Source organism: Pipistrellus kuhlii, unplaced genomic scaffold, assembly GCF_014108245.1.
Source record: "Pipistrellus kuhlii isolate mPipKuh1 unplaced genomic scaffold, mPipKuh1.p scaffold_m20_p_17, whole genome shotgun sequence".
Lineage (NCBI taxonomy): Eukaryota > Metazoa > Chordata > Mammalia > Chiroptera > Vespertilionidae > Pipistrellus > Pipistrellus kuhlii.
The window spans coordinates 4,349,953-4,370,139 of NW_023425482.1; the positions used below are offsets into that span (position 1 = coordinate 4,349,953).

General features: G+C 45.9%; 1 protein-coding gene and 1 pseudogene across 1 annotated transcript in view; one reads left to right on the forward strand and one right to left on the reverse strand.

Annotated features, from left to right (window-relative positions):
* ACSF3 (acyl-CoA synthetase family member 3) overlaps positions 1–20,187 on the reverse strand; it is a 64,877-nt gene that overhangs the window by 16,357 nt on the left and 28,333 nt on the right. The window contains exon 6 of the mRNA XM_036440892.2: positions 12,738–12,850. Coding sequence (XP_036296785.1) covers positions 12,738–12,850 — 113 coding nt within the window. The remainder of the gene's footprint in view (positions 1–12,737; positions 12,851–20,187) is intronic.
* LOC123652510 lies at positions 277–3,182 on the forward strand (annotated as a pseudogene).

Sequence of the window (20,187 nt, forward strand, 5' to 3'; positions counted from 1 at the left end):
CGTCTCCACCTGCCTTCACTGTGCCCCTACCCGACCTGGGGACCACCATGCTTTCAAACATTTTGTTGTATGATTGAGAAACACAGCTTTCAACATAGAAACTCAATCAGAGCTGCTCCCTGAGCTCACCCTGCCCTGGGTGGGGCTGTGGATATTCTCTTCATCCTCAAACAGCTCCATCCTGTAGATTGCAGATGTGAGTAAGTGGCCAGGTCTCAGAGCTTGGACCTGGATGGATTAGCTGCCAGCTTCTAAAAGCCATGTTCTTGGCTTCCCATGAAATCCTGTGTCCAGGGCATTTCTCAGACAAACCACGGAACCCAGGAGAAGCAAGCAGCCCGCACCCTGCCTGTGGCAACTGGAGCAGCCCGAGGTGGGAGCACCTGCTGGAGAGCCTTTGGAGGTGCTACTTTGCTTGGTGAAAGGCAGCTGACAGCAGTCACCGGAGGGGTGGCTCCAGGAGGAAGACCTGGGTGCCAGGAGACACTGGCACTGGAATTCACATGCTCATGGAAGGCAGGGAAGCTCAGTGTTTCTCTAGTGTGACACAGTGAAGGGTGGCAGGGAGATTGGGTTTTATAAGGAAGTGAGCAGGGGCTTGCATAGTGCCAGGAAAAGCATCTGCAGAGGAGGCACCTGTGAGGTCACAGGTCCATTCCTCTGGTTAGCCACCGCTGGCCTATTTGAGAACTCACACTCCCCACCTAGTACGAGAACTAGTAGTCAGAAAACCAGTAAGGCTGTGGAAGAACTTAACCATCTGCATCGAATTGACACTTACACTCCAGCCCAAACAAGCAGACCATCAACAAGCAGGAACACATATTCTGGGCCATAAAACATACCTTAACAAATTAAAAAAAAAACACACAAACCCTAAAATCTTATCAAGCATGTTTTCTGACCAAAAGCTAGCTATCTAATAACAGAAAAATCTCTAAACCCTTGGAAAATAAATATCACACTTATAAATAATCTATGAGTCAAAGGGGGATGTCTTAAGGAAAATCATAAAACATTTTGAACTGAATGAAAATACAACACATCAACAAAGGGGGAGTACAACTAAAGCAGTGTTTAGAGGGAAAATTATATCGATATAATTAAATTGGAGAAAAGATCTCAATCAACAACTTAAAGTTTCAACTTAAGAAACCAGCAGTTCAATGGGTACTGGGAGCAGAGAGTGGACTCCAGAGAGCCTTGAGCAGCCCCAGTGCTGCCGGCCTAGCTGCCATCACACCCGGAAGAGCTGCCGCTGCTGCAGCCTGCAGCCACGACCTCAGGGCTGCCCACACCAAGCTTGGCAGGGACTGGCAGTTCTGGCGGCCTCACGTCAGCGGTGCCTGCTGGCAGGGACAAGAAGGTTTTGGAAAACGAAAAGGGAGCCCACTGTATGGGAGAACATATTTTGCAATGATATATATCTGATAAAGGGTTAATCTCCAAAATGTATAAGGAACTCATACAACTTCACAAAAGGCAGATAAACAATCCAATTAAAAATGGACAAAGGACCTAAATAGACATTTCTCCAAAGAGGACATTGAGATGACCAAGAGACATATGAAAAAATGCTCAGTCACTAATCAGAGAGATGCAAATTAAAATGACAATGAGGTATCACCTCACACGTCAGAATGGCTACCATCAACAAATCACAAGTGCTGGCGAGGATGTCGAGAAAAGGGAAGCCTAGTACACTGCTGGTGGGAATGCAGACTGGTGCAGCCTCTATGGAAAACAGTATGGAGTTTCCTCAAAAAATTAAATATGGATCTGCCATTAGACCCAGTAATTCCACTTCCAGAAATATATCCTAAGAAACCTGAAACACCAATCAGAAAGAATGTATGCATCTGTATGTTCATAGCAGCACAATTTATAATAGTTAAGTTCTGTAAATACCCTAGTTCCCATCAGCAGATGAGTCAATAAAAATGCTGTGGTATATTTACACCGTGGAGTACTATGCAGCAGTAAAAAAGAAGACTCTATTACCCTCTGAGACAGCATGGAGGGACTTGGAGAGTATTCTAAGTGAAATAAGTAAGTCAGAGAAAGACAAATATCACATGATTGCACTCATATGTTAAATCTAATTAACAAAATAAACTGATGAATGGAGTAGATCCAGAGACATGGAAGTGTGAAACAGAGTATGAAATCTCAGACGAAAGGTGAGGGAGGGCGGGTGTGTGGAGTTAATCCATATATGCATAACTCATGGACACAGACAGTGGGGTGGTGAAGGCCTGGGGTGGGGGTGGTCTGGAGGAGGTCAATGGGAGAAAAGGGGGGACATATGTAATACTTTCAACAATAATAATAAAAAATTTTTGGAACAGTAAAATAATTCAATGTAAGAAACAGATATGGTTTCATCACCAGGGAAGATGTATTTGCACACCAGACTGCCATAAAGAAGAATGACCCCAGGAAGTACCTTTGCAGTGTAGGAGATGCAGAGATTGTGGAGTTTGATGTTGTTGAAGGAGAACAGGGTGTGGAGGCAGCAAATGTTACAGGCCCTGGTGGAGTTCCAGTAAACATGCAGCAGACGGTAACCATTCTAGACACTATCCGCCTTGTAGAGGTCCTCCGTGCAAACACCAGAACTACCCGAGCAGTGAGAGTGGGGGAAAGAGTGAGAGATCCAAGATTGCTCCCTTAGGCCAGGCCCAACAGCACCTCCCTACTGCAGGCAACAGTTCCCACCTTATTGTGAGCAGACACCCTATGGGCGTCGACCACAGTATTCCAACCCTCAGATGGAAGGAGAAATGATGGCGGGTGCTGACAACCGGAGTACAGGAGAACAAGGTAGGCCAGTGAGATGGAATATGTATTTGAGCTACAGACCATGACTAACTAGGGCCCTCCTCACCAAAACAGCCTCGAGAAAACAACAATGAAGAAGATAAGGATAATCAAGAATATGAGACCCAAGGTCAGCAGCTATCTCAATATCGGTACTGCCACAGCTTTAATCACCATCGCAGATGCCTAGAAAAAGCTAAACCACAAGATGGCAAAGACACAAAAACAGCTGATCCACTGGCCAGAATTCATCTGCTCCCAAGGCTGAGCAGGGTGGGGGTGAATAAAAGATAGCTTACCATCTCTACCATCATCCAGTTTAGTCATCCAACAAGAAATGAATATAAAATTCAGCAATAAGAAATGAATAAAAGATTAGAACTGAAGACCTTAAGTTAGGGGTGGGGAACCTTTTTTTCTGCAAAGGGCCATTTGGATATTTATAACATCATTTGCAGGCCATACAAAATTACCAACTTAAACATTCGCCTGCTATATTTGGTCAAACATTTAATTAGCTCACACCAAATGCCTCGGCAGGGCCAGACCAAATGACTTTGCAGACCTTACACGGGCTGGATGTTCTCCACCTCTGCCTTCAGTGCTTGCTTTTTGCCTGTTAACCAGACAACTAGAACTATCTGCATTATTACTCTACTACCGCATGGGGTTTTTATTATTTTTACCTATAAAATTTCATTTTGGTAATGACAAACGAGGTTTTTATTTCTTCAAAGCCAGGTTTTTCTTAATATACATTTAAAGGTTTTTAAAATGGTTTCATATTTGTTCAAATTAAGATTTTTCAGGACCTTATTTTTAATCTACAATAATAAAAGAGAGCCGAGACCGGTTTGGCTCAATGGATAGAGCATTGGCTTGGGGACTGAAGGGTCCTGGGTTCGATTCCGGTCAAGGGCATGTACCTTGGTTGCGGGCATATCCCCAGTAGGGGGTGTGCAAGAGGCAGCTGATCGATGACTCTCTCTCATCAATGTTTATAACTCTCTATCTCTTTCCCTTCCTCTCTGTACAAAATCAAAAAAAAGAAAAAAAAAAAAAAGAATGGATTAAAAAAAAAATAAGAGAAACATGCAAATTAACTATCACTCCGCCACACCCATAAGCCATGCCTACCAGTCAATCAGGAGAGAGTATGCAAATTAACCCAATCAAGATGGCTGTGGCCATGGAGCTGCAGCAAGCAAGAGGCTTGGGTTTCCCCGGTGATGGAGGAAGCCAAACTTTCCGTGGCCCTGGGTTCCGCTCAAGGCTACAAAGTTTCAATTATAGAAGATAAATAAATCCCAGATATAAGGGCCTCCACTTGGGTCACCAGGGGGCGTGGCTGGTCTGCAAACCACCACAGGCCCCTAGCCCAGGCCACCCTATGCCCCAGGGGAACCCCCACCCTGATCTGGGACACCTTTCAGTGCAAACCAGCCAGCCCCCTCCCATGCAACAAGCCTCTATCTGATCTAATAAGAGTATTATGCAAATTGACCATCACTCCAACACACAAGATGGCTGCCACAAGATGGCTAGCAGGGGAGGGCAGTTGGGGGTGACCCAGGCCTGCATGGGAGGGCAGTTAGGGGTGACCCAGGCCTGCAGGGGAGGGCAGTTATGGGTGTCATCATTTTCTTTATGCTAAAAAAGACAAGGCCTTTTCATTTCTTGGGGGAGAGGGAAAAATTAACCACCAGATAGAGCTCTGAATACATACGCACCTATTATACATTTGCTTATATCATAATAACTATTGGACAGACCTTGACAGTAAGGCCAAATTAATTTTGGTGGTTGATGTAAATTTTAGAGACAAGGGTATGACGGAATATCAAGAGTGAAGATAAACCAGGAGAATGGCCGGAGGTAAATATCAGAGAGAAATAACAAATAATCTAAAATTCTATATAATAAAAGCCTAATATGCAAATTGTTCTACCGGGAGTTTGACCGCTCCCTATGACATGCACTGACCACCAGGGTGAGGTGCAGAACATGGCGGGTGTCATGATGTGGCACTACCAGCCCCAATGGGCCCCGATGAGACTGTGGCAGGATGGTGGAGCAGGTAAATGGGCAATGCCAGGCCAAGGCAGGTGTAAGCAGGGGCCCGATCGCCCTGTAGATGGTGACCAGTGGCCAGCAGGCCCTGAAAGCCCAGTCAGGGCCAAGCCCTGGGCTTAGACAGGGAACTGGGGGTGGGTGGTGGTGATCAACTTCCTGCGTCACCCGGGCAGGGGGACTGCAACTTCTCACTGGCTACCTGGAGGCCAGGGTGACAGGAACGGAGATGTGGTGAGAATGCGGGTGTCCCTGAGCTTGCTCTCACTCCCCCTGCTTCCTGCTTCCCTCCCCTGAGATGCCAGGGCTCCAAAGCTGGGGAAGCATGCCCCTCCCCCGCCCCTGCTCAGCCTCTTTCTGGTGAGCTAGTCCACAGGGACTGGTTGGGCTCCCTGTGGGTTCACGCAGGAGCCAGTGTGTGAGGCTGGCTCAGAGTCCCACCCTGTGCCCCAGCCCGAGGTGTCTGGTTACGCTCACCACATCTCCGTATGGAAACTCAGGTGCAATGACTCAGGCAGAGGTGAGTGTGTAGGGGCTGTCCAGGGCCCAGTAGTCAGCTGGCACCTGCCCTTCCACTCCAGATACTCGTATTTTGATTGCCAACCAGGCCTAGGGACTGCACCTGTGCATGAATTTTGTGCACTGGGCCTCTAGCAGTGTATAACAGCAAACATTGTCTTCAACTAAAATCTATCACTCATGTCACCAGGCCATGCTCAGAGCCAGAGCCCTGCAGAGGTTTCTGCTGGGATTCCTCAGAACCACTCAGGGTTCACATCCTCACCTGCTAGGACGAGAAGTATGGCTGGGTGGGTGGTCAGTGGGCCCACTCCCCATGCTCTGGGGACCATCTGTTCCTGAGGGTATTTTGGGTGCAGGTTGGATGGGCATGCAGCCAGACCCTGGGTGCCTGGCAGTCTCACATAACTTCATGCCACACCTGCTTTCCACATGGCAATAAAAATCTGGGCTGTGTTCACAAAGGACTCCCTGCCTACAGGAACACTGGTTGAGTGAGGGCCTCTTCACTTACTATGACCAGTGCCATGCCCGAGAGCTGCCAACACAAGAATGAACACTTCATCTGAAGCAGCCTCAATCCTACTCTCACAGACTGCAGTGCCTGCCCCAACTCTGACCCATGTTCCACTGGCCTAGTGACCTGCTGGAAGCAGCACTGTACTTCCCTCTATCAGTGGCAGGTGTTGCTGCAAACAGGTGGAAGCCCTGATACCTGCCCGATTCATGACGAGAAGACAGCTCTGCCCCTCTGTGGTGGAGAACATACTAGAAGAAGGTGCCAGAATCCAGGCAGGTGAGCAGGTGCAGCACTTGTACCTATGGCCCCTCTTGACTGTGGGCTCCCCTTGTATCCTGATGAAGGGTCGCCCAGTCAAGCATTGCCCACTGCTTAGACCAGAAAGAACTGGCCATTCACATAGGGATGAGCCAATGGGAGGAAGTCGGGACTTCTTGCCTTGTATTTCAGAGCAAAGGGTATTTAGAGTCAGGCTCTGGTTGACAGCTGGAAAGAGAGGCACAGGGCTGAGTGCTCTCAGGCAGTCACCTGGCACATCAGGGTGACAAATACGAGACTGTTTTGTTAGGGTCATGCTGCCTCCTACCTGGCCCTGGATAGAGGTGGTAGGATGGAACTGTCAGCTGTTTGTCTGAAGTGAGTGCGTCTGTGGGGAAGGCACCATTACCATCGTGGGGCAGAGTTCCAGGCCCCACTATGGGTCACGTGCAGCGGTAGGTGGCATACATAGTGACAGATGGCTGTGACAGGGGAGAGGACTGGAGATGCTGGTGGCGTGGGGAGGAGAGGCAACAGAGCAGTGTGCTGTCCAGAGTGACAGCCTGCATATGGAAAAAATATGAGATAATTAATTTTTAAGAAGAAATAAAAGGAAGCAGAACTCATAGCACCTGTCCTGCTCTAGCCAATGCACATCCCACATGGGTCTCTTTGCTTCCTCAGCAAGTGGAGAAGCTTCTGTGTGAGGCCTGGTTATCCTCTGTGTTACATACAGCTGTGGAGTCCTTTATCTGCTGATGGACCCCATTGTTGCTGGCTGGTGCTCGGCTCCCATGTAAGCAAGCAATTTCAAAAAATAAAAAATAAATAAATAAAGAGAGTGCGACGTGCAGAGTTTACAGGCAGGAGCCAGCTGGAGGCTGCAGCACATGAAAGATGCATGGCAGCAAACAAAGCCACGCGTTAACCCAGCCCAGAGGCAGCCTTGAAGGTGGAACTACTTCAAATGGTGCCAGAGAACCTCCCACTGCAAGAGGGCGCCTGCTTTACTAATGCCTGAAGTCCCACCAAAGTTGCAAGGATCAGGAAGTGCTGGTAGCAGAGCCACAGACCACTGAACCCTTGGGGTGCTGGTCAGCCAGGGCAGCCACACACTCAGGGGCATAGAGACACGATGTTGTCACTGCATAACAACCCGCTGTGAGCCCAGTCTGTATTCTGTGGGGCACCAGGACAAGTTACTCTCCTGACCCATATATATCTGCCCTCAGGCACCACAGCTACTGGCTGATGTGGGCCTGCAGGAGTTAACAGGGATCTCCTGTTGTCTGGGAAGTTCTTCATGGCCTGCGGGACACCTACCCCGCACTGCGTTTGCCATGATGGGTGCCCTTACTGCTGACACCTCTCTGCGGATCTTGGCAGCAACATGAGGCTTGCTGTCCAGCCCAGAGAGGTCTCCTCATGTGCTAGTCGGATGAAAGGAAGGAGTGGCTGGGAGAGGCTGAGGCCACAGTTCCCACAGCACGCTGGCTCCGGGGAGCTTCTCAGTGATGTCCGCCCTGAATCTCCACGTTCGTTCTATGCTCACCATCACCACTCGGCACACTTCTGCTCAGTAGGCACTTCTCTCTTTGATAACTGCTGCCTGCACTGACATCATGCCTGTCACTCAGGTGTATGGGCCTGCTTCAAGACCTGTCCTCAGACAAGCCAAGGAAACAGCTGCCGCCAGCTGGAACCTGCAGTGGAGAAAGATGCTACATGTGACATCATGAGGTCAGTAGGCAAGGTGAGCACCACAGTGTGGGAGAGGTTTGCTAAGATGCTGGCCTTGTGCCATGGCTGCTGCACTGTGGGTGTTTTGGGTGAAGGGTCACGGCACACGGCGCAGAGGAATCCCGTGTGTGGAGAAAGAACAGTGGGTGTTAACGGTAAGTGATCTGGGTGAGGGGTGTGCAGGTGTTCTTTGTACTGTTATTTTTGCAATTTTTCTATAAATTTATTACCAAGTAAAATTAAAAAAAAACACACCACTTGAAACAAATCACCTCAGCCATCCTAACTTATGAACATTAAAGAGTAAGTCCTTACCAGTCTGGCTGCACTAACTGGGAATTTATGGTGTATCAGACAGGTACTGGAAGGTTTTGCTTGACAAATCTCTGTTTCAGAGACAGTATCAACAATTTTCAGCTGCAGGTTCACAATTGTGTAGGAACTGAGCAGACTGCAGCCTCCTGCAGAATGAGGCCATCCTACACCGACAGTCCATGGGTATCGTAGCTTCCTCCTTTTCTTATTAGTAAGCATGGTCACCAACAAGGCCAGTGCTAGTTCCTGTTTCTGCTGCAACACGCCACTGAAACGGACCGAAATGAGTTCCTTCAGGATGGCTGGGCCCGTCCTGCATGCCGCGGTGCTGATGGGCTGGGACAGGCACCGAAACACAGCTGCGATCTGCTTGGAGCTGAGGCCACATCTCTCGGAGTGGGAGGCCCAGATGGAAAGTTCCGTGTAGACAACTGCCTGAGTGCTGCTTCATTTGTACTCTACAAAGTCCTGGGGGAAGGGGGACTTTTGAGTCTCCACCTTTAAAGGCTAAAGATAGACTGACAAATGCTATCAAACACGAGAGGGAGGTGTCACTCTACCCATGAGTGAGACCCCAAAGCCCTGTTTCTGGTCTGCGGCCCTTGAAGGTAGCAACCTCGAGAGCAAATGTCCTACTGCACTGGAGGTGGGGTCAGACAAACAGCGCCATGGAGGGGCTACCTTCAAGACAGACACAGGGAGACAGAGGCAGGTCCCTGCAGCTGGGACTTAACCAGGGGTCCCTCCTATGACCCTGGCTACCCCAGAGGTGGCCTTTGCCAAGCACAGCCTCACTGGTCACAAGACTAAATACTAGGTCTAGGACCAAACTCCTGTGTGGGACAACAGGCCCCCTGGTGTGTCTTCCCATGGAGTGGCCATCAGACTGTGCGGCCATCAGGGCGGCTGCAGTCTGGACTGTCTGTCCTCCAATCCCTTCAATGAGTTGAAAATGTTCTAGAACACACTCTCACGAGAGCCAAATAGCCTTATGTTCACATTTAGACAGCTGGGGTGTACCTGTACAGAACTCACCATGCAGGGACGACCAGACCCAGCTCCCTTATGCCCCCTCCTATCTCCATGGCCCCTCAGAGTCCTAGCCAGTGGTACCCATTCCCCTGGAGCCCCCAACCTGCGGAACAATTGCTTCCTTCTCCCTGGCTGTCAAGCACTCTGGGCCAGGGCTGCAGCTTTTTCTATTTTAAGCAAGTTTCTGTGCACAACTCTCTGTAGATGGAAACAATCAAAGACAGGAGAGGAGCTGTAGATGGCCAGCTGCTTGCCTCCACAGGTGCGAGTTACTCAAATTGTATTGTCATTTAGGAGGGAGATGCTCCTGGCCCCACCCTTTCTCTCCGGCAGCATCCTGCCACTTCCAGTGGAACAGGTGCACACGGAGGCCGAGCCATCAGGTGATCCGCACCTGGCGGAGACAGCAGTCATGGAGCCTGCTGCTTGTGCCACTAGCATCTGATGGGTCCATAAACCCACACAGTTTCTCTCTGTTGGGGACCTCCTGATGAACAGTGTCCCTGGAACCCACAGCCTGGCCTGCATTCTCCGTTGGCATCCCTGACCTGGCACACAGGCTAAGCATCCATGGGGGAGGCAGTCATCAAATGCAGGAGGGCTGGTGACCAGGGGATAGCGGGAGTCCACGAGAAGGCGGCGGTATTGGGAGGCAGTGCAGGGCACAGACTGAGAGCCAGAAAAGGACCCCATGGTATGGGTGTGAGGCAAGAGCTCTGACAGAGAGTAGTCAGGGAGTGACAGCAATGGCTCTAGGACAGCACTGTCCTAGAGCCAATGCTGGCATGACCCACCTCAGGGTGGCAGTGGAGGAGCAAGACTGTGTCCAGATGTTATCACATCTGGGAACAGAGGCTGAGAGAGTGAGAACCTAGTGAGGGCCCAGGTAAGAGGTGGTCTTGGTAAACAGAATGCCTACTTTTTGACAGCATTCTAAAATTTTCATAAAATTTCACTTTAAAGCATCCAAGTTCCACTTATTTGTGCCCACAAAACACTCAACAACAATCTCCTCAGCCTCCCATTCAGATGTGGAAACTGGGGCCCACAGAGCCTGGCCTGTACCCAGCCCCTCTTGGCACCTGAGGTGCAGAGCAGGGACTGACCAGCCCAGCAGTGCTCACGAAGAAGGATAAGCTGGAATAAGGACTCACTACTGTCATTTTTTGAAACCCGAGTAACAGAAACCAATCACAGGTGATATCTAGTATGGATATCAGCTATAGAGAAAATCATTTCCTTCTTTTTCTTTGGTTAATTCTCACCTGAGGATATTTTTCCATTGATTTTTTACAGAGAGTGGGAGGGACAGGGAGGGACACACAGAGAGAAACACTGATGTGAGAGACACACATCAATTATTTGCCTCATGCACGTGCCCCAACTGGTGCTGGGGATCAAACCTCCAACTGAGGTAACGTGCCTTAACCAGAATCAAACCTGCAACCCTTCAGTCCAAGGGCCAAAGCTCTATCCACTGAGCCAAACCAGCCACGGGGAACATCAATTCCTTTTAAATAAAAATTCCACTTCCCACTAATCCTAAACTTTTCTGTGACTCCCCTTCACTTATGACCAACACATTTGTATCGGGTCTAGTAATAAGTAATGTCGTTTTTTAACATTCGTTTAAAATCTTGCTTGGCGTTGACTTGTATTGACATAACCTTCAAACACGTGGTATCTACAGAACGTGTGAAGTGCAATTAACAAGTTTTGCTTGAAAAAGTTTGTGTTTGGTTTGGTTTTTGTTGCAAAACTAGGGCTAAGAAGATAGCGGATGAAGAGCATATTCGGCACTGCATGCTTTACGAGTTCCAATTAGGAAGAAAAGCAAGTGAGGCTGCAAAAAACATCTGTAGTGCTCTTGGTCAAGATGCAGTTAGCGCCAGAAAATGCCAGCGTTGGTTTGAGAAATTTCGCGAGGGAAATTTTTCGTTGGATGACAAGAGTGGTCGAGGCCGTGTGTCCAATTTTGATCAAGAAGCTCTTCAAGCTCTTTTGGTGCAAAATCCTCAAATTACCCAACAAGAGCTTGCGTCAACTTTAAATTGTTCACAAAAAACAATTTCCAATCAATTGCGTGCACTTGGCAAAGTCCAAAAGTTTGGAAAATGGGTTCCTCATGAGTTGACCCACAACAACCGTAATCAAAGAGTCACAATTTGCAGTTCGCTCCTCTCTCGTCAAAACCGTTTGCCGTTTTTAGAGCAAATTGTTACCGGAGATGAAGAATGGGTGTTGTATGTTAATTTGAAAAGGCGGCCTCAATGGTTGGACAAAAATGAGGCTCCGCAGCCCATGCCAAAACCTGACTTGCATGCGAAAAAAGTGATGTTGTGTGTTTGGTGGAATTTTAAAGGAATTCTTCATTATGAACTTTTACCATCTAACCAAACCATTACAAGTGCAGTGTATAGTGCCCAACTGGAAAGGTTAGCCCAAGCTTTAAGAGAAAAAGAACCCGTGCTGATTAATCGGAAGGGCGTAATTCTTCACCACGATAACGCACGACCGCATACTGCAAGACTCACTGCTGAAAAACTGCGCCAGTTGAAATGGGAAGTTCTCCCTCAACCTGCACATTCTCCTGATATTGCCCCTTCCGATTACCATTTGTTTTGTTCTTTGCAAAACTTTCTTCTTGGAAAAAAATTTAATAATGAAGAATGCCTCAAAAATGCATTGACCGAATTTTTTGCATCAAAATCACAAGAATTTTACAACAGAGGGATTAAAATGCTTCCTGAGCGTTGGGCACAAGTAGTAGAAAACAACGGCAACTATATTGTTGATTAAATTTTGTTGTATTGTTTAAATAAATTCGATTTAAAAAAAAGTATTAGAAAACGACATTAATTATTACTAGACCTAATAGCTATTAAAATCTTCACTGAAATAAGACAATGGACAGTGTTTCTGTTTCACTCTTGTGAATTTTAGAATCAATACAAACTAAGAGAGCCACTAGTGACTTCAGTAGAAATGGGTAACCTTAATTCAAAGGGTCCTGTGGACCTGCCCAAAGAGCCTTAGCGAGGCTGCTGGCATGGCCACACCTGCCCTGGAATGTGTGTTGACATCACTAGGAGTGGGCACCAAGGTCCTGTCAGCGCAGAATTTTTAACCAGATCCCACCTACAGTGACTTCTGTTTTAACTTGGGTTGTCCTTAGCCAGTGCTGTCATGACCCACCTCAACGTAATACCAGTGCATGGAGCGCAGGGAGAAGCCAGGCAGAGCACTGGAGATCGGGCACAGCGGGGCCTTGGTTGCCCTCACACTGTCCACAGTGGGACCTTTAGTAAACACCAGCCAGCATCCCCACCATCCAGGAGGGCCATCTCCAAGCAGTGGGGATTCCACCTCCAAAGCACAGAGACCCAAACTTCTGTGACTGGCTTGCTGGGTGGTCATGACCGTGTAATGCCCATGTGCCACCACGGAAAAGAGAGTGGCTCACCCTGGTGTCCTTCTCGTTTCCTTCCACGTGGAGGATGTAGGGGCAGCCCTCCTTCTGTGGATTTTCTGAGACAATTCGCACCTCAACGCCTGGCAGCGGGGTCCCCACAGAACCTGCAAAGAGAGGAGAAATATAAGAGAAAGGAGATGGAGTCAGAGGGATTTCAAAGGAGAGGGCTATCACCTGTGGCTCTCAGATCCTGCCTGGACATCACTCATCGGGGAGAGAAGACCTGGGAGCATGCAGTGGGCGCCCATCCCGCTACAGCAGCAGCCAGTGCTCGCAGTTGCCGAGTGTGCAAGGCGAGGCTCTGAATGCTCCAGAGCAGCCGTCACCACTGGTGGTCTGTGGACCACTGGCGGTCCGTGAGGTCCGAAAGATTGGCGACTGCTGCTCCAGAGCATTCAGTTCATCCTAGGAAGGCCCCTTTACCCAGGCAAGATACAGGCACAGCTTCTACTTGTACCTGGCTGAGCAGTAAAGGCACTGAAGCGCACCTGTCCAGAACAGGTCCCAAGAGGCACTGATGCTGAAAGTTAGGCGGTGAGCAAGGATCCTCATGGCAGTGGGATAATATTGCTGGCATTCTGGTTTATTCATTAGGCACCATGGTTTGTTCAGTGTCTTCATCCCACTCCAAGGCCCCAGCATAGTGGGCCAGCTTACAATCAAACTTCAAACCTACAGAGGTAAGGCAGGTGGCTTGAATGTGTCCCACAGCCACTGTAATAAATGACTAAGGCTTAACGGAGGTTCCAAGCCAAACTTTCAGCATCTAGGCAAATTCACTTCAAGGTTTTAAGGCCTTTATTATAACCACTGAAATCAATGAGGATTTGTCAGTGAATAAATGTCCCCAAAAGTCAGGTCAGCAAACTCTGTAATTTGTTTTATGTCCCACATCCAAACTCTTCACAAGGTTGGCTGTATCAGTCTTCTTCTGTAAACAGCACCGTCCTATCCTCCTTGGCCTGTCTCCTGCACCTGAGGTCCGTGGGCGAGGCCTGGGCCCTATGGCTATGATGAGCTCTCCTCTGTGTCAGGTCCCAGCTGGAAACAGACAGACCAGCATCCTCTCCCCACCCCACCCCTTTTATTTTGGTTTCCAAAGATTTTTCAAATTAAAGTGAAATCTATATAAGATCAAATTGATCATTATAGAGTGGCAATTCAGTGGCATTTAGCAATCATCATCACCATCTAGTTCACCATCTAGTTCCAGATATTTTCATCACCCCAGAAACCTGTGTCCATCAGCAGTCACTTCCAACCTGGACCTCATGGTTTGATGAGGACTGACAGACACACTGGCAGAGTGATCAGCAAGGGCCACAGCCTGGACTGCTGGGCCACTCACCTGGGCCGGGGATCATTGGTCTTCAGATGCTCCCAGGCACTCGTATTTCATGGTCAAACTTCAGTAGGCTGACCTTGGTTTTAGCCCTTAGTGACCAGAGTGTTGGTCATAATTTACAATAAGTGTGTGTGTAAAAGCCACAGAACAAAGGGTTCAAGGGAGAAATTGGGCAGATAATACGCAGAAGACAAAGGCTGTGTGTGAGAGGCAGGCTGAGGCCACGCAGGAGGACACTTAGGCACACTGACCCCAAGCCCCAGACACTGGCACAAGCCGTATGGAGCTGCCAATGCTCTCTTAATCTGTATCAATAAGATCTTTCTTGCTGCTTGAACAAGGATGATACAGTGCTGGGCAGGGTGATTAGCCCAAATAAGAAGAAAACATCAGATACTGGGAAATGATTGATTGCCCCCTGAGACTGGTCAGATATGATTTCTTCTAGTACCTGCCAGAGATAAAGAGTTCCATAAACACACCTCAAGGAGTCGGGCAGAAGGAGGCATTTCGTCAACTTAAGTGCAGAATCTGAAGCAGGACCAACCGCCTCACTCAGAAATGAAAGCCTGCTTCTCATCTCCTTCCTTCTGAGGAGCCTGACTGAGCAGCAGTGTGCAGCTGGCTCAGCCTGACTGAGTGCGCTCAGACAGTGCTGCCTCTTCAAATTGTGAGCTGGGAGCTCATCTCCCCAGAAGGAAGAAAGCAGAGGCTCCATACAGGCCCTGAGATCAGAGAGATGTGTGTGGACGAGGGAATCCTCCTGGGTCTGCCTAGGACAGGGAAGGCGTGTGTCACCTCAGCCATGCCCGACCATCTGCAGTAGCTGTTGGGGGCACATGTGGAGAGGGTTAAGGGCTCAGTCCCACAACTATTAGTGGGTCACTTCAGTGACTTCTAGTCATAAGTGGTACCCACAGCTTCTGTCCAACTTGGCTACAAATCAGAGGTTTCCACAACCTCCTCCTGGGGTTCAATATTTTGCTAGAGCAGCTCATAGAACCCTGGAAAACAGTTTGCTTACTAAAAGACCAGTTTGTTATAAAGTATACAACCTCTGAATGGCCAGATGGAAGAGATGCCTAGGGCATGAGCTTCCCTGCTTTCCAGGTGCTTAGCATAATAATCCCCAGGTCTATTCATGCTGTCACAAAAGTTAAGAGGTTTTCTTTCTGCCTCGGCAACTGCTATGGCTCCCATGAAAAGTCACGTGGCGAAGGAGGGGACAAAAAAAGAAGCAGGTTCTGAAGTTACCCTTGACTGCCCCCACCCTGTAGAACAGTGTTTTCCAAAGTGTGGTACGCGTACCCCCAGGGGTACGGGAAGAGTTTGGTGGGGGTACACGTTGCACTGGAGTTTGGTGGGGATATGCACTGCACCGTGCTTAGCTGTGCCTAATTCTACGTTCTCGTAAGTATGAGGGGTACTCAGTGTTATGAAAATTACAGAACGGGTACACATATGTCAAAAGTTTGAAAAACACTGCTGTAGAAGATGGAATCACGGATGCTGCCATCTTTGAGCAGTTTCTTCAGGAGAGAATACAAATGAATGGAAAAGCTGGGAATCTCGGCGGAGGGGTTGTAACCATTGAAAGAAACAAGAATAAGATCACTGTAACGTCCATCTGAAGTGCCTTTTTCCAAAAGATATTTTAAATATCTCACCAAAAATATTTGAAGAATAACCTACATGACTGCTTGCTCGTAGCTGCGAACAACAAAGAGAGATATGAATTGCTTTACTTCCAGATAAACCAGGATGAAGAGGAGGAAGATGAGGATTAAAGCTCATTTTTCTGGCAAATTTTGTATGAGTTCTCAAATAAAACTTGGAAACCAAAAGAGAGGGAGGGAGGGAAGGAAAGAGAGAGAAAGAGAGAGAGAAGGAGGGAGGGAGAGAGAGATATAGGGAGGGAGGAAGAGAGAAAGATCTTTTTAAACCACACTAGAGGCTCAGTGCATGAAATTTGTGCATGGGATGGATCCCTAGGCCTGGTGGGCAAGCAAGGCCAATCGGAGCCTACTGGCTGCTGGCTGGGGCCTCCCTTCCCCAGCTGCTGGCTAGGGACTTCCTTTGTTCCATGCCACCCCCTGGTGGTCAGCGCATGTCATAGTGAGCGATTGGTCTCCTGGTTAAACTCTGGTAGGGACAATTTGTGCGCGCGTGCGCATGCGCGCGCACACACGCGCGCACACACACACACACACACACACACACACACACAGTATTCCATTGAGTAAATATACCACAGCTTTTTTATCCACTCATCTACTGATGGGTACTTACTTGGGCTATTTCCAGATCTTAGCTATTGTAAAAAACAGTTAGGAATGCATAGGAGTGCATTTATTCTTTTTAATAAGTGTGTTTCAGGATTCCTAGAAGTGAGGTGGCTGGGTCAAATGGCAGTTCCATTTTTAAAATTTTGGGGAAATAATCTACTGTTTTCCATAGTGGTTGCACCAGTTTGCATTCCCACCAGCAGTGTATTAAGGTTCCCTTTTCTCTACATCCTCATCAGCACTTGTTGTTTGTTGATTTGTTGATGGTAGCCATTCTGACCTGTGAGGTGATACCTCATTGTAGTTTTAATTTACATTTCCTGATGATTAGTGATGTTAAGCATTTAAAAAAATACATATTTTTATTGATTTCAGAGAGGATGGGAGAGGAAGAGAGATAGAAACATCACTGATAAGAGAGAATAATTGATCAGCTACCTCCTGCATGCCCCACATTAGGGATCAAGCCTGCAACCTGGGCATAAGCTCTGACTGGGAATCGAACTGTAACCTCCTGGTTCATAGATCAATGCTCAACCACTGAGCCATGCTGGCCGGACATTTTTTCATGTCTACTGTCCAATTTGTAGAAGTGTCTATTCAGGTTCTCTGCCCATTTTTAGTTGGGTTGTCTTCCTGGTGTTGAGTTGTATAAGTTCCTTATATATTTTGGAAACTAATACCTTACAAGAGATACCCCTGGCAAATATATTCCTCTATACCAGTGTTTCCCAACCTTCTCTCATGATGAGAATCACCTGGTGGAGTTGTTAAAACACAGATTCCTGAATCCCAACTAAGAAGTGCTAAACTAGAATTTTTGGGAACATATAGGTAAAATTGTATACTTAACTAGTGCTCTAAGACAGATTTTATATACAGAGCACTAAGTTAGGTATGCAATTTTACCTATATGTTCTCAAAAATTCTAGTTTAGCACTTCTTAGTTGGGATTCAGGAATCTGTGTTTTAACAACTCCACCAGGTGATTCTCATCATGAGAGAAGGTTGGGAAACACTGCTCTATACCATACATTGGATTCCCTTTTCTGTTGCTTTTTTTTTTTTTTTTCTTTCTGTGTAGAAGCTTTTTAGTTTGATATAGTCCCATTTGTTTATTTTTCCCTTTGTTTCTTTTGCCCAAAGACTATGGTCGGCAAACTGCGGCTCACGATTCACATGTGGCTCTATGGCCCTTTAGGATTCCCTTTTCTGTTGCTTTTTTTTTTTTTTTTTCTTTCTGTGTAGAAGCTTTTTAGTTTGATATAGTCCCATTTGTTTATTTTTCCCTTTGTTTCTTTTGCCCGAAGACTATGGTCGGCAAACTGCGGCTCACGATTCACATGTGGCTCTATGGCCCTTTAAGTGTGGTTCTTCCACAAAACACCATGGCCTGGGTGAGTCTATTTTAAAGAAGTGGCATTAGAATAAGTTTACGTTTAAAAAATTTGGCTCTCAAGAGAAATTTCAATCGTCGTGCTGTTGATATTTAGCTCTGTTGACTAATGAGTTTGCCGACCACTGCCCTAGGAGATGTATTGATGAAAATACTACTACGTGAGATGTCTGAGATTTTACTGCCTATATTTTCTTTTAAGATTTTTATGGTTTTGGACTTACATTTAAGTCTTTTAACCTTTTTGAGTTTATTATTGTGTATGGTGTAAGTTGATAGTCTAATTTCATTTTTTTTGCATATACCCGTCCAATTTTCCCAACACCATTTATTGAACAGACTATCATTACTCCATTGTTGCTTTTGCCTCCTTTGTAAAATATTTATTGACCATAATGGTGTGAGTTGATTTCTTGGTCTCTGTTCTGTTCCACTGGTCTATATTCTTGTGCCAATTCCAGACTGTTTTGATTACAATGGCTTTGTAGTATCTGGCATTATGATCCCTCTAACTTTGTTCTTTCTCAAGTCTGTTGAGGCTATTCGGGGTCTTTTTTTGTTCCATATACATTTTTGCAATATTTGTTCTAGAACTGTGAAATATGCTGTTGGTATTTTAATAGGGATTGCGCTGATTACTTTGGGTAGTATGGATATTTTAATATTATTTCTTCTAATCCATGAATACAGTGTTTGCTTCCACTTGTCTGTAATTTCCTCTATTTCTTTTTTTGCAATGTCCCATAGTTTTCTAAATATAAGAATTTTACCTCCTTGGTTAAGTTTACACTTAGGTGTCTCTTTTTTGTTATTATTCCAATAGTAAATGGGATTTTTTTTTTAGTTTCTCTTTATGAGCTCATTATTGGTGTATAAAAATACCATTGATTTGTGGATGTTAATTTTGTATCCTGTTACTTAAATGCTTTTAGTTTTTGCCCATTGAGTATGACGTTGGCTGTAGGCTTGTCATGTATGGCCTTTATTATGTTGAGGTATAATCATTCTATTCCCACTTTGCTGAGAGCCTATATCATAAATGGGAGCTGGATTTTGTCAAATGCTTTTTTGTGTCTATTGATATGTTTTTTATCCTTTATTTTGTTTATGTGATGTATTATACTTATCAATTTGCGAATATTTATTGATTTGCCTTGCATCTCTGAAATAAATCCCACTTGGTCATGGTGTATAATCTTTTTAATATATTGCTGGATCTGATTTGCTAATATTTTGTTGAGAATTTTAGCATCTATTTTCATCAGGGATATTGGCCTGTAATTTTCTTTCTTTGTAGTGTCTTTGTCTGATTTTGAAATTAGGATAATGCTGGCCTCGTAAAAAGAGCTTGGAAGTCTTCCCTCCTCTTGAATATTTGGAATAGTTTGAAGAGCAGTTGTTAGTTCTTTGACTGTTTGGTAAAACTCGCCTGTGAAGCCATCTGGCCCAGAACTTTTGTTTGCTAGGAGTTTTTTGAATATTGGTTCAAATTCCTCAGTTGTTATAGGCCTACTCAAGTTTCCTGATGCTTCCTGATGAATTTTGGAAGATTGTATGTTTCTAGGAATTTGTCCATTTAACTAAGGTTGTCCAATTTGTTGGCATATAGTTGTGCATTTCAGTGATGTCACTTTTTCCTCTTTCATTTCTGATTTTATTTATTTGGGTCCTCTTTGTTTTTGATGAGTGTGACTAAAGGTTCATCAATCTTGTTTATCTTTTCAAAGAACCAGATTTTAATTTCATTGATCTAATGCATTACTTTTTTAGTCTGTGTCATTTATTTCTGCCCTGATCTTTTTTATTTACAATACTTCCTTTTACTTCCTGTGGGCTTTTATTGCTGTTCTCTTTGTAATTCTTTTTTTTATTTTTTTATTTCTAATATATGTTTTATTAAAATATATATATTACAGTGACAAGAATTATTCTATGTTGACCCTCATCACTTAAAATTTTTCAGCTACTAGTCCAATATGATTTTATTTGATGCATATGCTATTTTTGTAATTTTTTTTATTAAATTATCTGTGTACATATTTTAACATTGGCCCCCCCCCTCCATACATACCCTCCCTCCCCAGAGTTTTGTGTCCATTGGTTGTACTTATATGCATGTATACAAGTCCTTCGGTTGATCTCTTATCTCCCCCAGATCTCCTTACTCTCCCCGCTGTAATTTTACAGTCTGCTTATTGCTTTACTGTCTTTATATCTGACTTTTGGTTTGTCAGTTTATAATGTTCTTTAATATCCATAAATGAGTGAGGCCATGTGGTATTTCTCTTTCATTGACTGGCTTATTTCACTCAGCATGATGTTTTTTTTTTTTTTTTTAAATAAATCCTCACCAAAGATGTATTTTCCATTGATTTTTAGAGAGAGTGAAAGGGTGGGAGAAGTGAAAGGAGGGAG